The sequence below is a fragment of the Ambystoma mexicanum genome, chromosome 2p (assembly GCF_040938575.1).
Source record: "Ambystoma mexicanum isolate Mex_15411 chromosome 2p, UKY_AmexF1_1, whole genome shotgun sequence".
NCBI classification, from domain to species: domain Eukaryota; kingdom Metazoa; phylum Chordata; class Amphibia; order Caudata; family Ambystomatidae; genus Ambystoma; species Ambystoma mexicanum.
Genome location: NC_090923.1, coordinates 1323167511 through 1323186919, shown reverse-complemented (window position 1 = coordinate 1323186919; position 19409 = coordinate 1323167511). Strand labels below are relative to the sequence as shown.

General features: G+C 44.6%; 1 protein-coding gene across 3 annotated transcripts in view; it reads left to right on the top strand.

The window, feature by feature from the left end:
* Window positions 1–19409, top strand: part of TMEM130 (transmembrane protein 130) — a 362513-nt gene that overhangs the window by 129962 nt on the left and 213142 nt on the right. For all 3 annotated transcript variants that reach the window (XM_069645659.1, XM_069645661.1, XM_069645660.1), the window contains one exon: window positions 643–808. In XM_069645659.1, coding sequence (XP_069501760.1) covers window positions 643–808 — 166 coding nt within the window. The remainder of the gene's footprint in view (window positions 1–642; window positions 809–19409) is intronic.

Genomic DNA, 19409 nt, shown 5'->3' with positions numbered 1-19409 from the left:
TGAGGCTATGTTGATATTTTAATATTAAGTCATACTTAATATTTAATTCTTAATATTTAATGGCTTTAATACTGTACCAAATCATAGCCATGGTAGTTTCAGAGCACATTGGCTTGTCTGTGGAGTGCTATACTCTGCCCCTGCTAGGGGTATCCAGACTTTAGTATGCTGGACCAAAGAACATGAGCAGTAGGCATGGGCATACATTAGGGGGGGACAAGGAGGTCGCCCCCAACTTTTGTGGCACTCCATTTTGCTGCACTCATTTGGCAGGGGCCCCTTTCATTTAGATGGCATGTGCCCCCTCCCCGATATTTTTAGCAAAGTTACTCCACTGGTAGCAGGAAGATAAGAGGAAGGAAAAGCGAGTAGCGGATGCTGCAAACACAGGCACGGGCGGATGCATCAGGGGCTGGAATATGGCGAAATAGCATGGATGCATGCCGATGCTTTTGGGTGAGCCATAGTTCAGAAAAAGGGTGGGGGCGTGTCCTCGAGTGTGGCCATTATTGGGTTGCGTTTCCAAGGCAACATTTGGGGAATTGTAAGTTAATACACAATGTAATGTTGGAAGCAATGCATGAAGGTTGACAGATTATGTATGTTTTATAAATGTACACTATGACGTTATTTTGTCTGCAGACTTCTTGTTGGGAGAACTCACCATCACACAAGAAAAGAAGACTTTCAGCCAGCATGGCTTTGTTCTGTCTACAGGCGTGCAGATTCTGGTGACTTTCCTGCTCTACGACCCCAGCAAATACCTGAAGTCTGCATCCTTCACCTACGCCTGGGACTTTGGAGACGGGTATGTGTGACAAAGTTTGGTAATTATGTGGGGTCTCCTTCAAAGCATGTACTGTCTCATTTTAAATGCGAGGTCAAATCATTCTGGTGGAGAGGCTTGCCTCAGGTGTATTTGTGTGGCTCTATCTGATCACTGCAACCACAAATAATTGTAATGGCCGAAAATTCTGACTTTTTTATTTTGTTATTAAACCCCCTTTACACCACATAGATATGTGTTGGGAGACCCCCTTGCAGCCCCCCATATTGCTATAATATCCCACACCCCCCCAACATATTTATGTGGTGTAAAGGGATGTTTACATTTTCCATTTTCGGCCGTCGCAATTGTGAGGGCGACATTTTGTGCCATTTCCTAGTTGTGTCAGCGGTCTGTTCAGATGGATTTGGATTATTGCAAGGCCTGGATGCTGAAAGGTCTCGGGAATCAGGGATGTTCCCAAATTCATATGCCTTTCACAGACCAAGTCAAAAAATGCTCTTTGATCACAGAACAACCTATATGTGCGGACAGAGGTGATCTGTAGAGGCGCCTGCCATATAGGGGGCAGGGTGACTGCCATTACAATTAATCCTCGACCATTCGGCTTGACTTTTGGATTTGCAATAAGCAGGCAGAACTCATAGGGATTCTAGCCTCTACTCATGCATCACAATTAGATGCAGGCAGAGCCACTGCCAGTTTCCCTTCACAGAGTGGGGAGCACGTGATGAGCGTCGGTTCTGCTCCATGCTTTGCTCCATCAGAGGAAATTTGACCAAAATGGCTTTGATCTGTGAAAGGGTGCAATGGGATTATCCACACGTGTTTTTACCCATTTGGGCCATTTTTCGGTTGTAGGAAAACAATGCTAATAAATAAAACGAATTCAACCACAGAAAGAGGTTAATTAGCTCGTGTAATACTGGCACAATGATTTAATTCTACAAAGCTAAAATACATGTTTTCTTTGTATGCTGTTCCCCAGTTGCTCAGTAAACTGCCTTTTCCATGTGTCAATGAGCGTTAACCAAATAGGAGCATTCTGGATAGAGTTGCAGAACCTGAAACTGTCCACACATGCATCTTATATTTATTGGGATCATGTATTTGAGTTATTGCACATATCCATTAGAGCAATTTCAGATTGCAAGTGCCATCCCCTAAGTGCAGCCTGGGACTGGCCTATGGGGCAATAGGGCAATGCCCAAACCAAAAATGCAAATAGCTTGTGAGTGCCACTTTTTTTGGTCAAAGTGGGCCTCTTTTTTGGCAAATGTGGGCCAGTATGATGAGTTACTATGCTATGCAGCTAGGAGTTTTGACTCGTGTTGCTGAATACATTTTCACAATTTGCATCACATTTTATCAAAAAACTGCCCCTTGGGTATTATTCAAACCGCCTGTCACAAAAGGAATGAATTGCCATTTGCAACGGTGGACCACTTTTTTTGTTGGTGCCCGAGACAATTTTATGCCCCAGTCCGACCATGCAGCATGTTGTTATGTTAAAATTAACATTCCTCATACATTTACTTACAAAGTCCTACTACTAATGTCAATACTGCTTTAACATGCACAGGCTACTGGTGTTTCTGTTTTCATGACGTTTTTTGGTGGCGTGTGGCTACAAGCACTGTCTTGAACTGAATGCCTTAATTTCACGGATGTTATTAAAAATTAAAACGTATGATTCCTTTACAATGTACTAGCAAAAAGTACCCATACTTCACACGGGTTCTATAGACAACCATGATAACATTCTCATCAATTGTTGAAAATCAATGATCCTGTAAATTGCTGTTCCAAGTCGCTTATCGCTCGATGTGCTTTGCACTCTGAAGAAAACTGCACTGAGAATGGATGTGTGGCTGGCTGATATACCCCAGTGAAGATGTGTAAAGGAGGCTAGAGTTTGTGTGCTGCAGCACAATGGGACCTTCTGTGGGCTCTCCCCACCTGTCGCATCACCCTGGCACGGTGCAGTGCGTTGCAATGAGTAGTGGTGCAAATATCTCAGAGACTGTGAAGCCTAGGGCCTTGAAATGTGGTTTCCATGGCCTTTGAGTCTTGTCGAAATACATAAAATGAGCTTTGTCCAGTCCTTATACGACCACATGTATGTTTTGCCGATTTCAGGCAACCGTCTCGTGTGTGAAGTGGCTGAAATCCGAGGAAAGGGGTCGGGTGTCAAAATGTCATGATGCCAGTAATGTCCAGAGGAACCTAAGAGGTAACTCTGCAAAATGTGGTGCAGATTGGTGGAACGTTGTGGAATTCTATAAGGAACAAACAGATGTTCTGCTTTATATATAGACAGATATTTGCTTCTGATTTATGAACAATTGGAGGCTGGCACCTCAGTCAAAATTGGAATTCTGCATTCTGATTGGCTGAAATCAGATTAATACATATCATTAAGTTGCACAGGACAACATTGCCTGCTACTACAAGCATTTGTCAGACATCTGGTCCAACCAGTGTTATTTAAGATTACCCTGCGACAGTGAGAAATGGATTCTGTTGCCGTCATGCTGGGTAGAAGTTGTTTGCTCTCACTGAATTGTCCAGTGTGCCCTCAAAGCAGGTGCACAGAGCCTTGTGATGGTAATAGACGTAAGCTCTATCTTGCTCACCCAGCCGGCCTGGTTTTTGTCAGAGACTGTACCCAAAGCATGTGCATTGCTCCTCCACCCTCTACATTTCCACCATTATCCCTAAGGCCCTCTTCCTCATTTCAATCTTAAATGTTTAAGGGGATTTTCAACTTACAACAGAACCAACAGCTCCACCTTAAGAAAACTCTGCTTGTCCCCGGTGAGGACCCTCCCACTGTGTCTGGGAGGGCCTTAACATAATTCCTCTTTGTTTTCCTCTTGCCGACAGAAGGTGAAATTTCCACGTTGCTGGTGCTGGAACTGAAGAATTGGTCTCTCCTTATTGCCTTTCCTTTTTAGTTATTGGAAAGGTGCAGGGAAAATACAAATCTCCTTGGGGTGCTGGCAAGCAGTGGCACCAGGTCTATTGAGTGAGCAGTGTTGGCTGGGGGCCAAAAGTTTACCAAAAGCCTCCTACAGTGAAGCCATCATTTTCCTTCTAGTGTGTTGCTGTGGAATGCTTTGAGGATGGTAGCGCTGGAAGAGACACCCGACCCTTGTCATTATAAGCAGAGTGAAGGAAACAGTTTAAATGTCATTGTTTGTGTGGCACTTGTTTCTTCTTTTCATTCTCCTGATTTTTGGGCATATGTATGAAATGAGGCATTGCCATAGTGGGGGAATCTTCGTACCTGTCTTATTTCTCTTCTACCAAGGATGTATGCACTGCATAGCATACCTGTAGAGCTCTAATTCTGATCCAAGGATCTGGAGAATTGTCCTGGAAACTGTGTATGAGTTTTCTCCCCATGAAGGCAGGGAGAAACCAAGTGCTCTCTGTCAGGGGATTAGAACAAATTGAGGCCCATGGACAATTACATTGAAGGAAGTACTTACCATAATCTTTATTCTCTTAATTTATAAAGTGGGTCACCAAGATCCTGCTTCTCATGAAGTCAAAGGACCTCATTACTAGTGTGGCGGAGCAGGAAAAAAGTGGAGGTAATTCCGTTACCTCCATTTTTCCTGCATCTTTGGAGGATTTTTACCTCCAGCTGGAGGTCCATCCTCCACTTTACCTCCAAAAATCAGTGGAATTACAATTCAGTAATTTCGCCGGTTGTAGTTTAATCAAAAATCCCCAATGGAGTAGCACTCTAAATTGGGTATTTACACTGCCTAAAATCACTTGTAGTCCCATGGTAATCCCACAGGACCAAGTGGTGGCAACCATAATTCCATTTGGTGGTATTCCAGCACATTTACTGGCAGAATACCGCTAAACCTGTAATGAGGCCCAAAGTTCGATTTTGAATTCCCATTACAGTCGGTAAAGAAAGAAGGGGCTTCCTTTCCATCCTGATGTTCCAAATGTTATCATTAGTGAAGACGTGAAGTGGAGAAGACCTATATCTCAGGTACATACTGTATGGGAGGACTGGTCAGGGAGACCCCCCTCCCCTACATCTCTCTCCTCCATGAAGCTTATGACTCGTCTGCGGCCACATATGCGCCTGGGCCCGGGAGGCAGAATGGCTGCTGATCGACACATGGAGCCGCACAAATCATTTTGCTGCACCATAGACTCCATTTTAGAATATACTTATACTTCATTTTGAATGTGCCAGTGAGCCCTGGCTTATGCGGAACAGCCTGCCTGTGAAAGCTGCAGCTCACCCCCACCCAGTTGACTGTGCACAGCGAGACTGCTCTTCCCCCAAGCCTCCTCCGCATGGCAGCACCGCTGAAGGCCTGTTCCCAGGAGCAACTAGATGCGAACAAGCAACAGAACAAACACTGTATCATTTACCTTCCACAGTACATCATTGCTCTGGCGGTGACCTGACGTTTAGTGGGGGTCTGGAAATGGATAATGTTGTCCCCATCGAAATACCTCAACCCTTCCTAGACCCCCTAACCTCTATTATATTGCGCCCATGATCCTTAACCATGTCCCTTGGCGAAGCAACGAACCACGAATATCGTACCCCCAAACCCCCCCTGTCTCTTGTATGCTGCTACAATCTCTGTAAGAAGAATTAAAACCCATAATGCTGATTATTCGTATCAAGGGGATACGATCCTTGCCCGCCTCAGTCCAGTCTGTAAATAACAATAACAATCGTGTGTACAATGGCGACCACCTCTTACTGACCAATGTTTGCTGCTATTGTGTGAATACTAATGAAAAAGCAACTTATAAAATGCTTACATATGACGTGATAGAAAAATGTTGTACTATGTATGAACCGTCTAAGGCACTAAGCCACTTTTATTAGAATCAAAACAATGAATTAACTCATTGCTCTCTTCCTTTAGAATATGTAATAAGATGTATTTTCGTTGTGCGTGACCAACCCGTTACTACCTCATAATTCCTTGTATATTCACCCCTTTTTGTCCACGACCAGTAGAGATGCGCAATTCACCTAAAGTCTTCCAGCCTTAGCAACCTGGTTTTCCTAATAGTATTTGTGCTGCTTGGTACACAGAGACCCACGGAAAGTACAAGGCTATCTCCCCTTGCTCCCACCAAGGCCCACTGGGGCCTGCTGCTGTTAGAACAGTACAGCTTCACCTCCCCGCATTCCTGCTGGACCTGCACCAAGTATTTACCTCCCACATGCAAGAAGCTATCATGTAAATACAATGCGCTGCAACGACCGGGCCTAGTGAATAACGAGCCACCCAGTTCCACACCCCGCCGCCTCTAACTGTCAGCTATGTGCCCCCGCCGACCCAATGATGTTCCGGCTTACCCTAACTCTAAGAGGCCATGGAAACTGTCAATTACCCTTGCACTAACATATCATAAAATCATCAGTCACTACATCTAACAGAACAGAATAATTAATGTAGCTTACACCCCTGCCCCCAAATAAGGCACCTGGACTCAAGAGATTAGGCCCCTTTCGGTTGGCACCTTTATGGTGATGTATTCAGGAAGTTTTGTGTAGCGAACTGTTTTTTCTGTGTCCCCTCCCAGGTATCAGATCAATGTTTTCTGAGATTTATAGAGTAGCTTGACATACAATGTTGTAACGAGCACGTATGAATGGCCACATGGGCAAAGAGTGAGCACTAGAGTGTTACATCTTCATGGACAACTCGCGCCCTTACACCCCACCCCCGATGAGCCCAGCTGACCCAAGCACTCCGAGATGCTACCACGTGGATCTCCGCCAATCCTGGATACCACACTCAAAGAAACTTATACTAGCTAGTCGTCGCCACCCAATCCCCATGACTATGTGTCCCCTATAGCGTATTTCATGCATGATGTGTTTTTGTAATAAATACGCCTGTCTTTGCTATTGTCAGACAGAGCGCTCTCGGAGTTTGCACCGTCCTTTGCATGCCCTATTTTACTTTAGATAAAAAGACTTTGTATCTCACCCGCACTTGGTCTTGGTCTCATTCCCTCCTGGGGTGTGTCCATTATTGCCTCCTATTGTGAGGGGTTAACTTCCTTACCAGGGGACGCGCACTTTCAAGTGGTGACCCCAACGCGATTGCGTTCCTTTTTGTCCTCTTTTGGCACGAGACGTCCCCGGCCACAGCGGAGACGCATGGTGCGCCCCCTCAACAGAGCTGCCTGCCTACGGCAATTGGTACGCTTAGACGTCCGCACTCAGTAGGGCAAGAGGGTACGGGTCTGTGACAATGTGTGACAATATAGATACCTACTTGCCTAGGATTACAGGCATAACAGTGGGAAACCCCTATGTTCTAATACAGGAAGTCCTGCATGTATGGACTTTCCTCTAATGTTTTGCCTTTGTTTGGATGCCTAGGGAATGCTCGTCGTCAAAGGAGAGCCGGAGAATGACGGTTATGTTTGAGCGTATTGAGGAGGAGACCTGAAATGAAGAGGCTGATGGTTTCGGGCTGAAATAGTTACAAAGTTGCCCCGTTGCGCCGTTCCGAGAAGTTTTTTTATAATTTTTCAGCAAAGCATTCGTTGTCGCTTACACTTACTCAATCGCCGCTGTGAAGAGAAGAAGACCGCCGAGTCAGAAGGGGAACAGCTGATCGTGGTCGCTACCTGAAGAGGGAAGATGTAGGCGCCGTTATGCTTGTGGACCAGAGAGAGCGGAAATAGCGAATGAAAACGCTGATCGATGTGTTGCTGTGGCGTCCGATCCCTGAATGAGGGATAAAATTATCGGCTTCGATAAACTGTAAGTAGAGAAGCCGCTCTGCTTCAAGTGACATTTAATTGGGAGCCGAGTGCCTGATAGATACGTAAACGTACCGCTGCGTAGTTAAACAGCAACCTGAAGAGTTTCTGTAAGTGCCTTGCCAGAAAGGAACAGAACTGACACCCTGTATGTTAGGAGGCACTAGTAAAGAGTGCAGAAAAGACCTTGAATGCTAACGTTTTTTTAAAAGGGAGAGAGTGATACGCTGAACCCTGTATCGCTGTCAACAGGAGTTAAACTTAAAATGGGAGTTTGAAGGAATGTTTACAGCATCAAACTAAAGGACTGTCCACATTTGAAAGATGCTGTACAGACTTTATGACTGTATGTTCAGAACAAATGCTTCCAAGGAGTAGCCACTCTGCAAACAAACTCCATTGCTAAAATATACATTGAACATATCTGAGCTAAGTGTAAAGGGACAATAGAAAGAAACTTAAAGGAAGGGAGAGTGGACAAAGAAAGAAAGGAAGTCAAGAAAAAAGAATAGAACATTGCGTAAGGAACTGAAAGAGAGACATTTTTTAACTGTTTTATTGAATGAGAAAAAAATACAGTCAGGCCACAAAGGGTTGAGTTAATGAATGTTAAAGAGACAGATAACTTACCTGGATCCTGCTGAACTGCCAATCCTGATGCCACGTTTTGAAGAACTCGCCCAAAAGACGTATCCTTTTTTCTTTAAAGGTGCATAGAAAAGAAAGAGAGGAAAAAGTCTGTTAATAAAATATTTGGGTTCTCGTTGAAATCCATACAAACTACGCATTGGCTCAGAGTTTTATTTATACAGTAAATAAGTGAACACCCACATTTGGTGTCAGGAGTGGGACACCGAGAGCGCCATGGAGGACCTTATTAAGACCCTAAGCGAGGGCCAACAACTATTACAACAAGCCGTACAAATGCAGAGCCAACAAGCTCAGGCCGACAGATTAGCGTTCCAGCAGGCATTAAAAATGCAGCAGGCTCAGTTACTTGAAGTTACGAATGTTAGAAATAACCCGCAAGTCCCCACTTCAGTTTTTCAAAAATACTCCGCTGGTGAGGACCCAGCTAATTTTTTTGTAAATTTCAAAAGAGTGGCTCGAAACGCACAGTGGCCCACCGAGAGATGGTGTCATTACATCGCACCATTAATGATCGGTGAAATGCAAAGCGAATACCAGGCTGCGAACCCCGCTGGAGACACCAATTATGGGGACATGAAGAAAGTTGTTCTGGAACGAATGGGAAACGATGAGGAGACATATCGAATTAAATTCAGAGAAGTTAAGCTACTTGGGGAAGAGACTCCGAGACAATTGTTTTATAGAGTAAACGAATTAGCTGAGAAGTGGTTACAACCTAATACGTCTTCCCCTGGTGAAATAACCGAAAAAGTGATCTTAGAGCAGTTTATCGAAGCTCTCCCCAGACCTGTGCAAAGTTGGGTCAAACAGCATCATCACCTGCAGGTGTAGCCTCCGCTTATCAGAAGGCTGGACAAGGCAAAGTATTGTCCTATACAGCAAATACTAGACCTCATACCTTTGTGAATAAATCTATGTCTCAACCAAGGTAGCCACACTCAATGCTAAGAAAACCCGAAGGAGAAATTATATGTTCCCGACCTAACAGTGAGGGTCCTGTTAACTATCGACAATCTCCGACCGCTGTCCGAGGACCACAATGCTTTGATTGCAGGGAATGGGGGCACCTCGGCAGGTTCTGCCCGAAGAAGCCGAACAATGAACCAATGGATGTGGGGGTTTTTGAATCCATAAAGGAAAATGAATCTTCTGAACAATTAACAGGAAAGCAGCCACAATACCTATATACTTGTGAAGCTGAGGTAGATGGAAAAAATACCACTGCCTTGATCGATTCAGGAAGCCTACAGACAGCGGTAATATCAGAGCTGGTAGATGAAGGTTATAATTCATCTGGGGAAATACCTATATGATGTGTCCATGGGGATATAAAGGCTTATCCTTCAAAGAAGATTCCGATTAAGATGGCCGGGGAAACAATAGGTGTGAGAGCTGCCGTATTACCTACTTTACCCAAACCCTTACTAATTGGGTCGGACATACCAACACTTTCTAACTTGGTCCACGAAATTGAGAAGAGCTGGTTGGAAATGGCCCCTTTTCATGAAGAGGAAATACCTGCCCCACCCTCCAAAACACAAAAAAGCAAAAAGATAAAAAGGGTATTAAAACCAGAATGGAAAGCCAAGAATGTTTTCCCTGTCACAGTTGACTGGAGATTAGACGAGGACGGAGATAGCTTTAGATCCGCTCAAAGTTTAGATCCATTACTACAATATGCCAGGGAACGAGCATTGGAAGACCCGCCGGGGCAAGGGCCACACTTCATAAAAGAGAAGGGATTATTGTACAGATTGAGCAAATCTCGGAACGGGGAGGAACTGAAGCAGTTGTTAATTCCCAGGAAATACTACAAGCCCCTCCTGGAAGTCGCCCATGTACAAGTTGGGGAAGGGCATCTGGGATCGGAGAAGATGACCACAAAAATCCTAGACAGGTTCTACTGGCCAGGAGTGTATAATCAAGTAGTTAGATTTTGTCAATCATGTGAGGAGTGCTAAAAGAAGAATAGAGCCAATGTGAAGAAGGCACCACTACAACCTATGTCACTTGTTCGAGAACCCTTCAGCAGAATAGGAATCGATATCATGGGACCAATGGAACCAACAAGGAGAGGCCATAAATATATCCTTGTAGTGGTAGACTATGTCACCAGATATCCCAAGGCCTTTCCTTTAAAAGCCACAAATACTCAACAGATTTGTGATGTGCTGATTCCTTTAATTGGACGGGTTGGGATCCCTCGAGAGATTGTCACCGACCGGGGTTCAAATTTCATGTCCAATATCCTTGAGCAAGTCTGTGAAACCCTGAAAATTGAACATCTAAAGGCAGCAGTTTATCACCCGCAAACTGATGGCTTGGCGGAACGCTACAATGAAACCATCAAGCAAATGTTAAAGAAAACTACTTCTCACAAACGTAAAGACTGGGATAGAGTCTTGCCATGGATATTGATGACTTTAAAGAATACTCTACAATCATCAACAGGGTTTTCACCATTTGAGCTACTGTTCGGATGGCCGGTGCAGACTCTGCTGGATATATTGAAAGAAAATTGGGAGAAGCAACCGGATCGTGAAATAACACTGACGGAGTATGCCTCTCAATTACAGGAAAAAGTTGAGAAGCTACAGGCCATAGCTAGAGATAATCTTCTTCAAACCCAAGTAACCCAGGAGAGATATTACAATCAAAGATCCCAGTTACGTACTTTCAAAGTAGGAGAACAAGTTTTACTCTTATTGCCCACATAAGAAAACAAATTGCTAGCAGCTTGGAGGGGACCGTATCAGATTCAAGAGGTACTAGGTCCTTTGACATATAAAGTGAGACAACCTGGGAGTAGGTTACCTTGTCAAATATATAATGTAAACCTACTAAAGAAGTGGATACCTCCAGTCCAGACAGTGGCCATGATCACTCTCGTTGTAACCCTAGAAGAACATTTTCCAAAATTCAAGGAGAGAATAGGCCTGGAAGGTCTGAACATTAACTCAGAATTAACGACTGCCCAGAAGAATGAATTGTCTCACCTATTACAAGGTTTTTCAGAAATATTCTCCTCTCTACCAGGAAGGACTAAACTAACTCACCACCGAATCGTTACCAAGCCGGAAATCATAGTAATACTCCGACCATAGCGAATACCGGAGGCAAAGCTAAAAACCTTTAACCAAGAAGTTCAGGAAATGCTAGACTTAGGAACCATTGAACCGTCCCATAGTGATTGGATCTCGCTTGTAGTCCTAGTCCCAAAGCCGAATGGGGTGTGAGGTTTTGCATGGACTTCCGAAAACTAAATGAAATATCTAAATTCGACGCCTACCCAATGCCAAGAATAAAAGATTTACTAAATAATCTAGGAAAAGCCAAGTTCCTGACCACTATTGACTTAACCAAGGGATACTGGCAGATTCTGTTATTACCATCGGATAAAGAAAAGACCGCGTTTGCCACTCCTACTGGGCTGTATCAGTTCACGGTGTTACCCTTTAGTTTACATGGGGCTCCAGCGACGTTTCAAAGACTAATGAACTACATTATAAGAGGTCATGAACAGTATGTCGGAGCCTATCTAGATGACATCATAATTTATAGTCACACCTGGCCGGAACATCTGCAGCATCTGCAGAATATATTCAAAACACTAAGACAAGCCGGATTACACATAAATCCCAAAAAAAAACACGTTGCAACCTTTCACACTAAATATTTGGGATACTATGTCGGCCAAGGGATGGTCAAATCACAAGAGGAGAAAGTAAAAGCTATTAAGTAGTTGAAATTCCCAGAAACTCCAAAATAAGTACGAGCCTTTTAAGGATTTGTGGGATATTATAGGAGTTTTATCCCTCATTTTTCTACATTGGCCACCCCGCTAACAGATTTGCTGAAAAAAACCTCTTCAACAAAGAAGACTTGGCAAACAAGCAAAACTCTACAGGCCTTCAACAAACTAAAAGAGGCACTGACCACTAAGGCTGTTTTACACTGTCCAGACTTTAAGGCCCCATTCTTCCTTCAGACAGAGGCTTCAGGCACAGGCATAGAAGCAGTATTGTTCCAATACCAGGGGAAGGAAGAAAGACCAATCCTGTTTATAAGTCAGAAATTACTAACACATCAGTTGAGTTATCCAACAATAGAAAAAAAAATGCCTGGCAGTCAAGTGGGCCATTGATGCTCTGCGGTATTATCTACTTGGAAGAAAGTTTACATTTATAACAGACCATGCCCCCTTAGTCTGGCTTGCCCGTAACAAAGACTCAAACCAGAGAGTACTCAGTTGGTTTCTTTCCCTCCAGCCCTTCTCTTTTAAGACTGTTCATAAACCTGGAAGGTTACTAACACAAGCTGATTATTTATCCAGAGCTGAAACCCTTCCCGAGCGTAAGGGCCTAGTAGAGGGGGTGTGACAATGTGGGACAATATAGATACCTACGTGCCTAGGATTACAGGCATAATAGTGAAAAACCCCTAAGTTCCAATACAGGAAGTCCTGCATGTATGGACTTCCCTCTAATGTTTTGCCTTTGTTTGGTTGCCTAGGGAACGCTCGTCGTCGAAGGAGAGCCGGAGAATGACGGTTATGTTTGAGCGTATTGAGGAGGAGACCTCAAATGAAGAGGCTGATGGCTTCGGGCTGAAATAGTTACAAAGTTGCCCTGTTACGCCGTTCCGAGAAGTTTATTTATAATTTTTCAACAAAGCATTTGTTGTCGCTTACACTTACTCAATCGCTGCTGTGAAGAGAAGACCGCCGAGTCAGAAGGGGAACAGCTGATCGTGGTCGTTACCTGAAGAGGGGAGAAGTAGGCGCTGTTGCGCTTGTGGACCAGTGTGAGCGGAAATAATGAATGAAAACACTGATCGATGTGTTGCTGTGGCGTCTGGTCCCTGAATGAGGGATACAATTACCGGCTTCGATAAACTGTAAGTAGAGAAGCCGCTCTGCTTCAAGTGACATTCAATTGGGAGCCGAGTGCCTGATAAATACGTAAACTTACTGCTGTGTAGTTAAACAGCAACCTGAAGAGTTTCTTTAAGTGCCTTGCCAGAAAGGAACAGAACTGACACCCTGTATGTTACGAAGCACTAGTAAAGAGTGCAGAAAAGACCTCGAACGCTAACGTTTTTTTAAAAGGGAGAGGGAGAGAGTGATACGCTGAACCCTGCATCGCTTTCAACAGGAGTTAAATTTAAAATGGGAGTTTGAAGGAATGTTTACAGCATCGAACTAAAGGGACTGTCCACGTTTGAAAGATGCTGTACAGACTTTATGACTGTATGTTCGGAACTAATGCTTCCAAGGAGTAGCCACTGTGCAAACAAACTCCATTGCTAAAATATACATTGAACGTATCTGAGCTAAGTGTAAAGGGACAATAGAAAGAAACATAAAGGAAGGGAGAGTGGACAAAGAAAGAAAGGAAGTCAAGAAAAAAGAATAGAACATTGAGTAAGGAACTGAAAGAGAGACATGTTTGAACTGTTTTACTGAATGAGAAAAAAATACAGTCAGGCCACAAAGGGTTGAGTTAATGAATGTTAAAGACACAGATACCTTACCTTGATCCTGCTGAACTGCCAATCCTGATGCCACGTTTTCAAGAACTCGCCCGAAAGACGTATCCTTTTTCTTTAAAGCTGCATAGAAAAGAAAGAGAGGAAAAAGTCTTTTAATAAAATATTTGGGTTCTCGTTGAAATCCATACAAACTACGCATTGGCTCAGAGTTTTATTTATACAGTAAATAAGTGAACACCCACAGGGTCCCACTTCAAAAACCCTTAGTACGGCTCGCCAGAGCCAGGGGCGGCCATTGAGGGTGAGGCAGCGCCGCCTGGACGGACCGGGATCGGAGGGTCTCAAATCAAGACGGGCACGTGAGTATGAAGTGTGAGTGACAGACAAGGGTGTACGAGATGGAATTAAGTAGGGAAGGGTTCTTTTTAGGGGTAAAGGGACTGTTGCTTTAACACTTTTAATTTTTCTTTCTATCGCATATGGCCATTAGGATAAGTTAAGGAGATCACAAGGTATAAAGAAGAAGACGGGAACCTAGCTCTTCAAGGGGGTAGAAGGCGGCGCTGCGTAGTGCTATCTTGACTAGTACTGGGAATAAGTGGAAAACAGAGTATATAAGTAGAAGTGTCTAAGAAGAGAGAGACACAGAATATGAAGTAGAAAATGCTTTTTTCTTTTTTCTTATCTTTTCTGAAAGGGGATAGTACGTCAAACGTAAGGGGAAGAGGGAACTATATAGTAGAACAAAGTAGGCCCCTGTGAATCAGCTTATAAGGGTAGGGAAGGGAGTTTTCTGTTTTATGTTGTGAGTCACTTGTGTGTACAAGATTTATGTCATGTTTTGAATGTGTTATGTCTCTTTCGAAATGATAAATGCAATGTGAAATGCTATAATTGATTGCCTTACAATACTTGAAAAAGAAGCGGTCATTGTAAGTGTGACCTGGGATGATTTAATGTCTACAGTGTGATAAGGATTTTTCTACATTTAACAAATTTCCAGCCCCCAGACATACACACATAAAATATCCGAACCATCATAGAAGTGACACATAGGAGTGAACGGTGAAAGTATAAGATGTGGGCAGAAACACCCCTGGCTCATATTTGTAAAAACCTACCAGCCTATCCAGAACGCATTACGAAATACCATGAACAGTGGGTCACGAAGTTAAAGGGGGAAGGGCTACCCCAGGTATGGCCTCAAGGAGGGTTGTTCGACAAAAGCGTGTTGGACATGGTGGCCACATGTTTATTTTTAAAATACAAAGGGAAAAATTTTCACAACAGAAGAGAAATACTAGACCTATGGAGGCTGTCTGAAGAAGTGCCACCAATCAAAAGTAAGGGAGTAGCACTAGAACAAACTACCCTACCCCTGGCAGCAAACGAAGGTGAGAAAGAAAGGGAAAGGAAGGAGCAGTAGAAGTGACACGGTTGTACCCCCTTCTAAATAAGCCAGTGCCCGCCGAGGGATATAGCGATCCAGTGTATGTGTCAACCCCCACTCCTGCAGCTGTCCAACGACTAACAGCACCACCCACGTATGAGTGCCCCCGAAAAAGTGGACAGGTAAATACACCCACAGTAGACATTGAAAAACTAACAGAGGATCTAGATTCACGACTCTCAATGGCCCGGAGTGACCTTTCTAGGTTGCGGAGCATATGTGAGCCGAGTGAGCCAAACATGTCAAGGATTGAACAGAACCAGAGGGTGCAGACACCTGATAGGACGATAGAAGAAGGGTGGAAAAAAGGAGAAATACTGTTTAGGATACAGGAAGAGCCGACAAGGATAATAGAGCTAGAACAGAATACACCTGGAGGAAACGCAGGAGAAGGGGAGACAGCAACTGGAGGATTGGAAGAATTGTGGTGTGATTTGGAAGAAGATGAGCTGGAGGGGGGAAGATTAGGAGCGGCCACAGGAGGGATATCAGTAAGGTTAGATGAGACACCTCTGGGTAGAGCCATGGAAGAGGAGTGAACTGGGAGGTTGAGGAACCGAATGGGGAGGATGGCAGTATTGGGAAAGAAGGGATCGAAGGTGAGTATTGGGAGAGAAACAAAGAGTAAATTGCAACTGCCGTTGATACACAGAGGGGCAGGGAGGCCAAACTATATACCATGGGCCCAAATGGACAAAGCCAGTTTGTTAAAATCACTGCCCCCGCTGTCAGGAGGGGCTAGCAAGTGGATATATGCATTTGAAAAGCACACAGCAGGAGTCCCCCTAGCAGTAGGTGATGTAAAAAGTTTGCTGGTGTCTGCAGTAGGTACCAAGCTGACAGGGTGTGGGCCAAGGCCGGCTTTCCTGGGATAACACTAGATTGTGACCGCCATGATGGAGCCTCTTTCAACACAGTACGCACAAGGATTTGGGATGCCTTGCGAGACACATTCACAGACACGCCTGACCTACAGTCAGTTATCCAGTGCACAATGAATGATGAGGAAGACGCCATGGAGTTCATTTTACGGGTGCAGGAGATGTGGAGAGCGGAACCGGGTGCGGCCTGGGATCAATCAACATCTCTATTCTACTTTATAATAAAAAGTGGGCTCCCGAAAGAAGTACAGAAAGCATTAGACAAAATAGCGTCAATCGAAGCAAAAGGTTGGCCAGAAATTCAAAGCATAATAGTGCACCACTGCAAAAGAATCAAGGAAAGGGAGAAAGAGATAGCACAGAGAAGGTTGGCAGATGAGGCGAAATGAATACAGACAAAACTAGTGAAGGTCGCGGCAGCTGTAGCCGCACTCCCTACAGATAGAGACGCAGAGGAGGAGGAGGGGGCAGTAGCAATACAAGGGAGGATGGCAGCAAATTGGGCTGGCAATGGGCAGTCAAAGTGGAACGGAAAAGAGCAGTGCGGAGGACCGCAGTGGCAAGTGTGGAGCGCCCGAGGAGGAAGAAGTGGGTACAGAGGGAATAGAGGGGGTGGCCCAAGGTATGGAGGAAATGGCGGGTATGGAGGACCGGGACCTAGTGGAGGGCAAGGAAATTGTTGGAATTGTGGGAGGTGGGGACATTTCTCACGGGAGTGTAGGAGCAGACCAATGCAAAATGAACAACAGTATGGTCACCCCCACCCGGGGAGCCCGTATGGGCTGCCCATGGGTGGTGGAGGAGGACACGGGCAACAAGGTCAAAGGTGCCCGGATGAAAATAGAGAGCCAACACATAGCGCACAACAACACCCACAATGCCGCGAGCACCCCTTTCGTCACAACGGGCAACCCTTTCGTCACAACTGCAAATGGTGCACCCACACCATATGGAGGAGTAGCTGTGGTGTCAGGAAATGTTTTCAGTCAAGGGGGGACGAAAAGGCACCCAGCAAAGGACAGCCCACATAGAGCACTTGCGTGTCCAGTACTATCAACGACCCGCAATGCAGCAGAGGAACCATTGATAGGGGCAGAGATAGGGAACAAACAATTCATTTTTATGGTAGATTCGGGAGCCGAAAAATCTTGCCTGCGTGAGGGCAGGTTTCCGCTATCTAATCGTAAATTGGAGACGCAGGGGTTCTCTGGGCCGGTGGTCGAAGTTCCTTACACAGAAGATTTGGATGTCACAGTGGGGGGTAAAACAGTAAGAGGCACCCTGCTGTATTATAAACAATCGCCAATCAACTTGCTGGGGAGGGGCCTCCTCAGCAAGCTCAACATGACTATCTCTTTTACAAAAAGGGGGATAGTATGCTCAACACCCGGGATTTGCCCCTTACGAGTAATGCTGGTGGTACATACACGGGCAACTGCGCCAGAAGTGCGCAGCATACCTGTGGACCCAGACATGTTCATTCAAGGCTTAAAAACACTAGCTCGCGTGGTCCCAGAATTAAAAAGACAAGAGTGGAGGGTACCTGCAGAATTTGCTTTCTATCCAATAGCACGCCCAGAGATAGTGCCAGGGACAGTAAATGGCAATAGATCTGCACGCTGTACAAGTTTCAGCACTAAGAATAGCAGTTATTGGAATGGACATGCACGGCTGCCAATGGCGCACAGTGTTGTGCATCAATGCCGACATTGCACTACGAGACTTAACAGACAAAGAACTCTTTACAGGTTCAGATAGCGATGGGGAAATAATAATGGAGATCGCAGTCCCATGTGACATTATGATACAGACAAGACAGGTACCAGTGCAGCTGATGGTGGTAGGAGCGCCACCTCAATTTTTTGATGGTGATATGCAAACAGTGCCAGCCGATCTTTGGACAACTGGCCCACATGATGTCGGACTGTTGCACGAAGTGACCCCGGTTAAAATAAAGCTCACGCAAGAAGCACTGCTGCCAAGAGTAAAACAGTACCCCTTATCCAGAGAAGCAGAAGAAGGAATACAATAAACAATCACTGCACTGTTGGTGCAGGGAATAATTGTACCTTCCAATTCACCTTGCAATACCTGTATTTACCCCATTAAGAAAGCAAAAGGAGGGGCTTGGAGAATGTGGGACAATATAGATACCTACGTGCCTAGGATTACAGGCATAATAGTGAAAAACCCCTAAGTTCCAATACAGGAAGTCCTGCATGTATGGACTTCCCTCTAATGTTTTGCCTTTGTTTGGTTGCCTAGGGAACGCTCGTCGTCGAAGGAGAGCCGGAGAACGACGGTTATGTTTGGGCGTATTGAGGAGGAGACCTCAAATGAAGAGGCTGATGGCTTCGGGCTGAAATAGTTACAAAGTTGCCCTGTTACGCCGTTCCGAGAAGTTTATTTATAATTTTTCAACAAAGCATTTGTTGTCGCTTACACTTACTCAATCGCTGCTGTGAAGAGAAGACCGCCGAGTCAGAAGGGGAACAGCTGATCGTGGTCGTTACCTGAAGAGGGGAGAAGTAGGCGCTGTTGCGCTTGTGGACCAGTGTGAGCGGAAATAATGAATGAAAACACTGATCGATGTGTTGCTGTGGCGTCTGGTCCCTGAATGAGGGATACAATTACCGGCTTCGATAAACTGTAAGTAGAGAAGCCGCTCTGCTTCAAGTGACATTCAATTGGGAGCCGAGTGCCTGATAAATACGTAAACTTACTGCTGTGTAGTTAAACAGCAACCTGAAGAGTTTCTTTAAGTGCCTTGCCAGAAAGGAACAGAACTGACACCCTGTATGTTACGAAGCACTAGTAAAGAGTGCAGAAAAGACCTCGAACGCTAACGTTTTTTTAAAAGGGAGAGGGAGAGAGTGATACGCTGAACCCTGCATCGCTTTCAACAGGAGTTAAATTTAAAATGGGAGTTTGAAGGAATGTTTACAGCATCGAACTAAAGGGACTGTCCACTTTTGAAAGATGCTGTACAGACTTTATGACTGTATGTTCGGAACTAATGCTTCCAAGGAGTAGCCACTGTGCAAACAAACTCCATTGCTAAAATATACATTGAACGTATCTGAGCTAAGTGTAAAGGGACAATAGAAAGAAACATAAAGGAAGGGAGAGTGGACAAAGAAAGAAAGGAAGTCAAGAAAAAAGAATAGAACATTGAGTAAGGAACTGAAAGAGAGACATGTTTGAACTGTTTTACTGAATGAGAAAAAAATACAGTCAGGCCACAAAGGGTTGAGTTAATGAATGTTAAAGACACAGATACCTTACCTTGATCCTGCTGAACTGCCAATCCTGATGCCACGTTTTCAAGAACTCGCCCGAAAGACGTATCCTTTTTCTTTAAAGCTGCATAGAA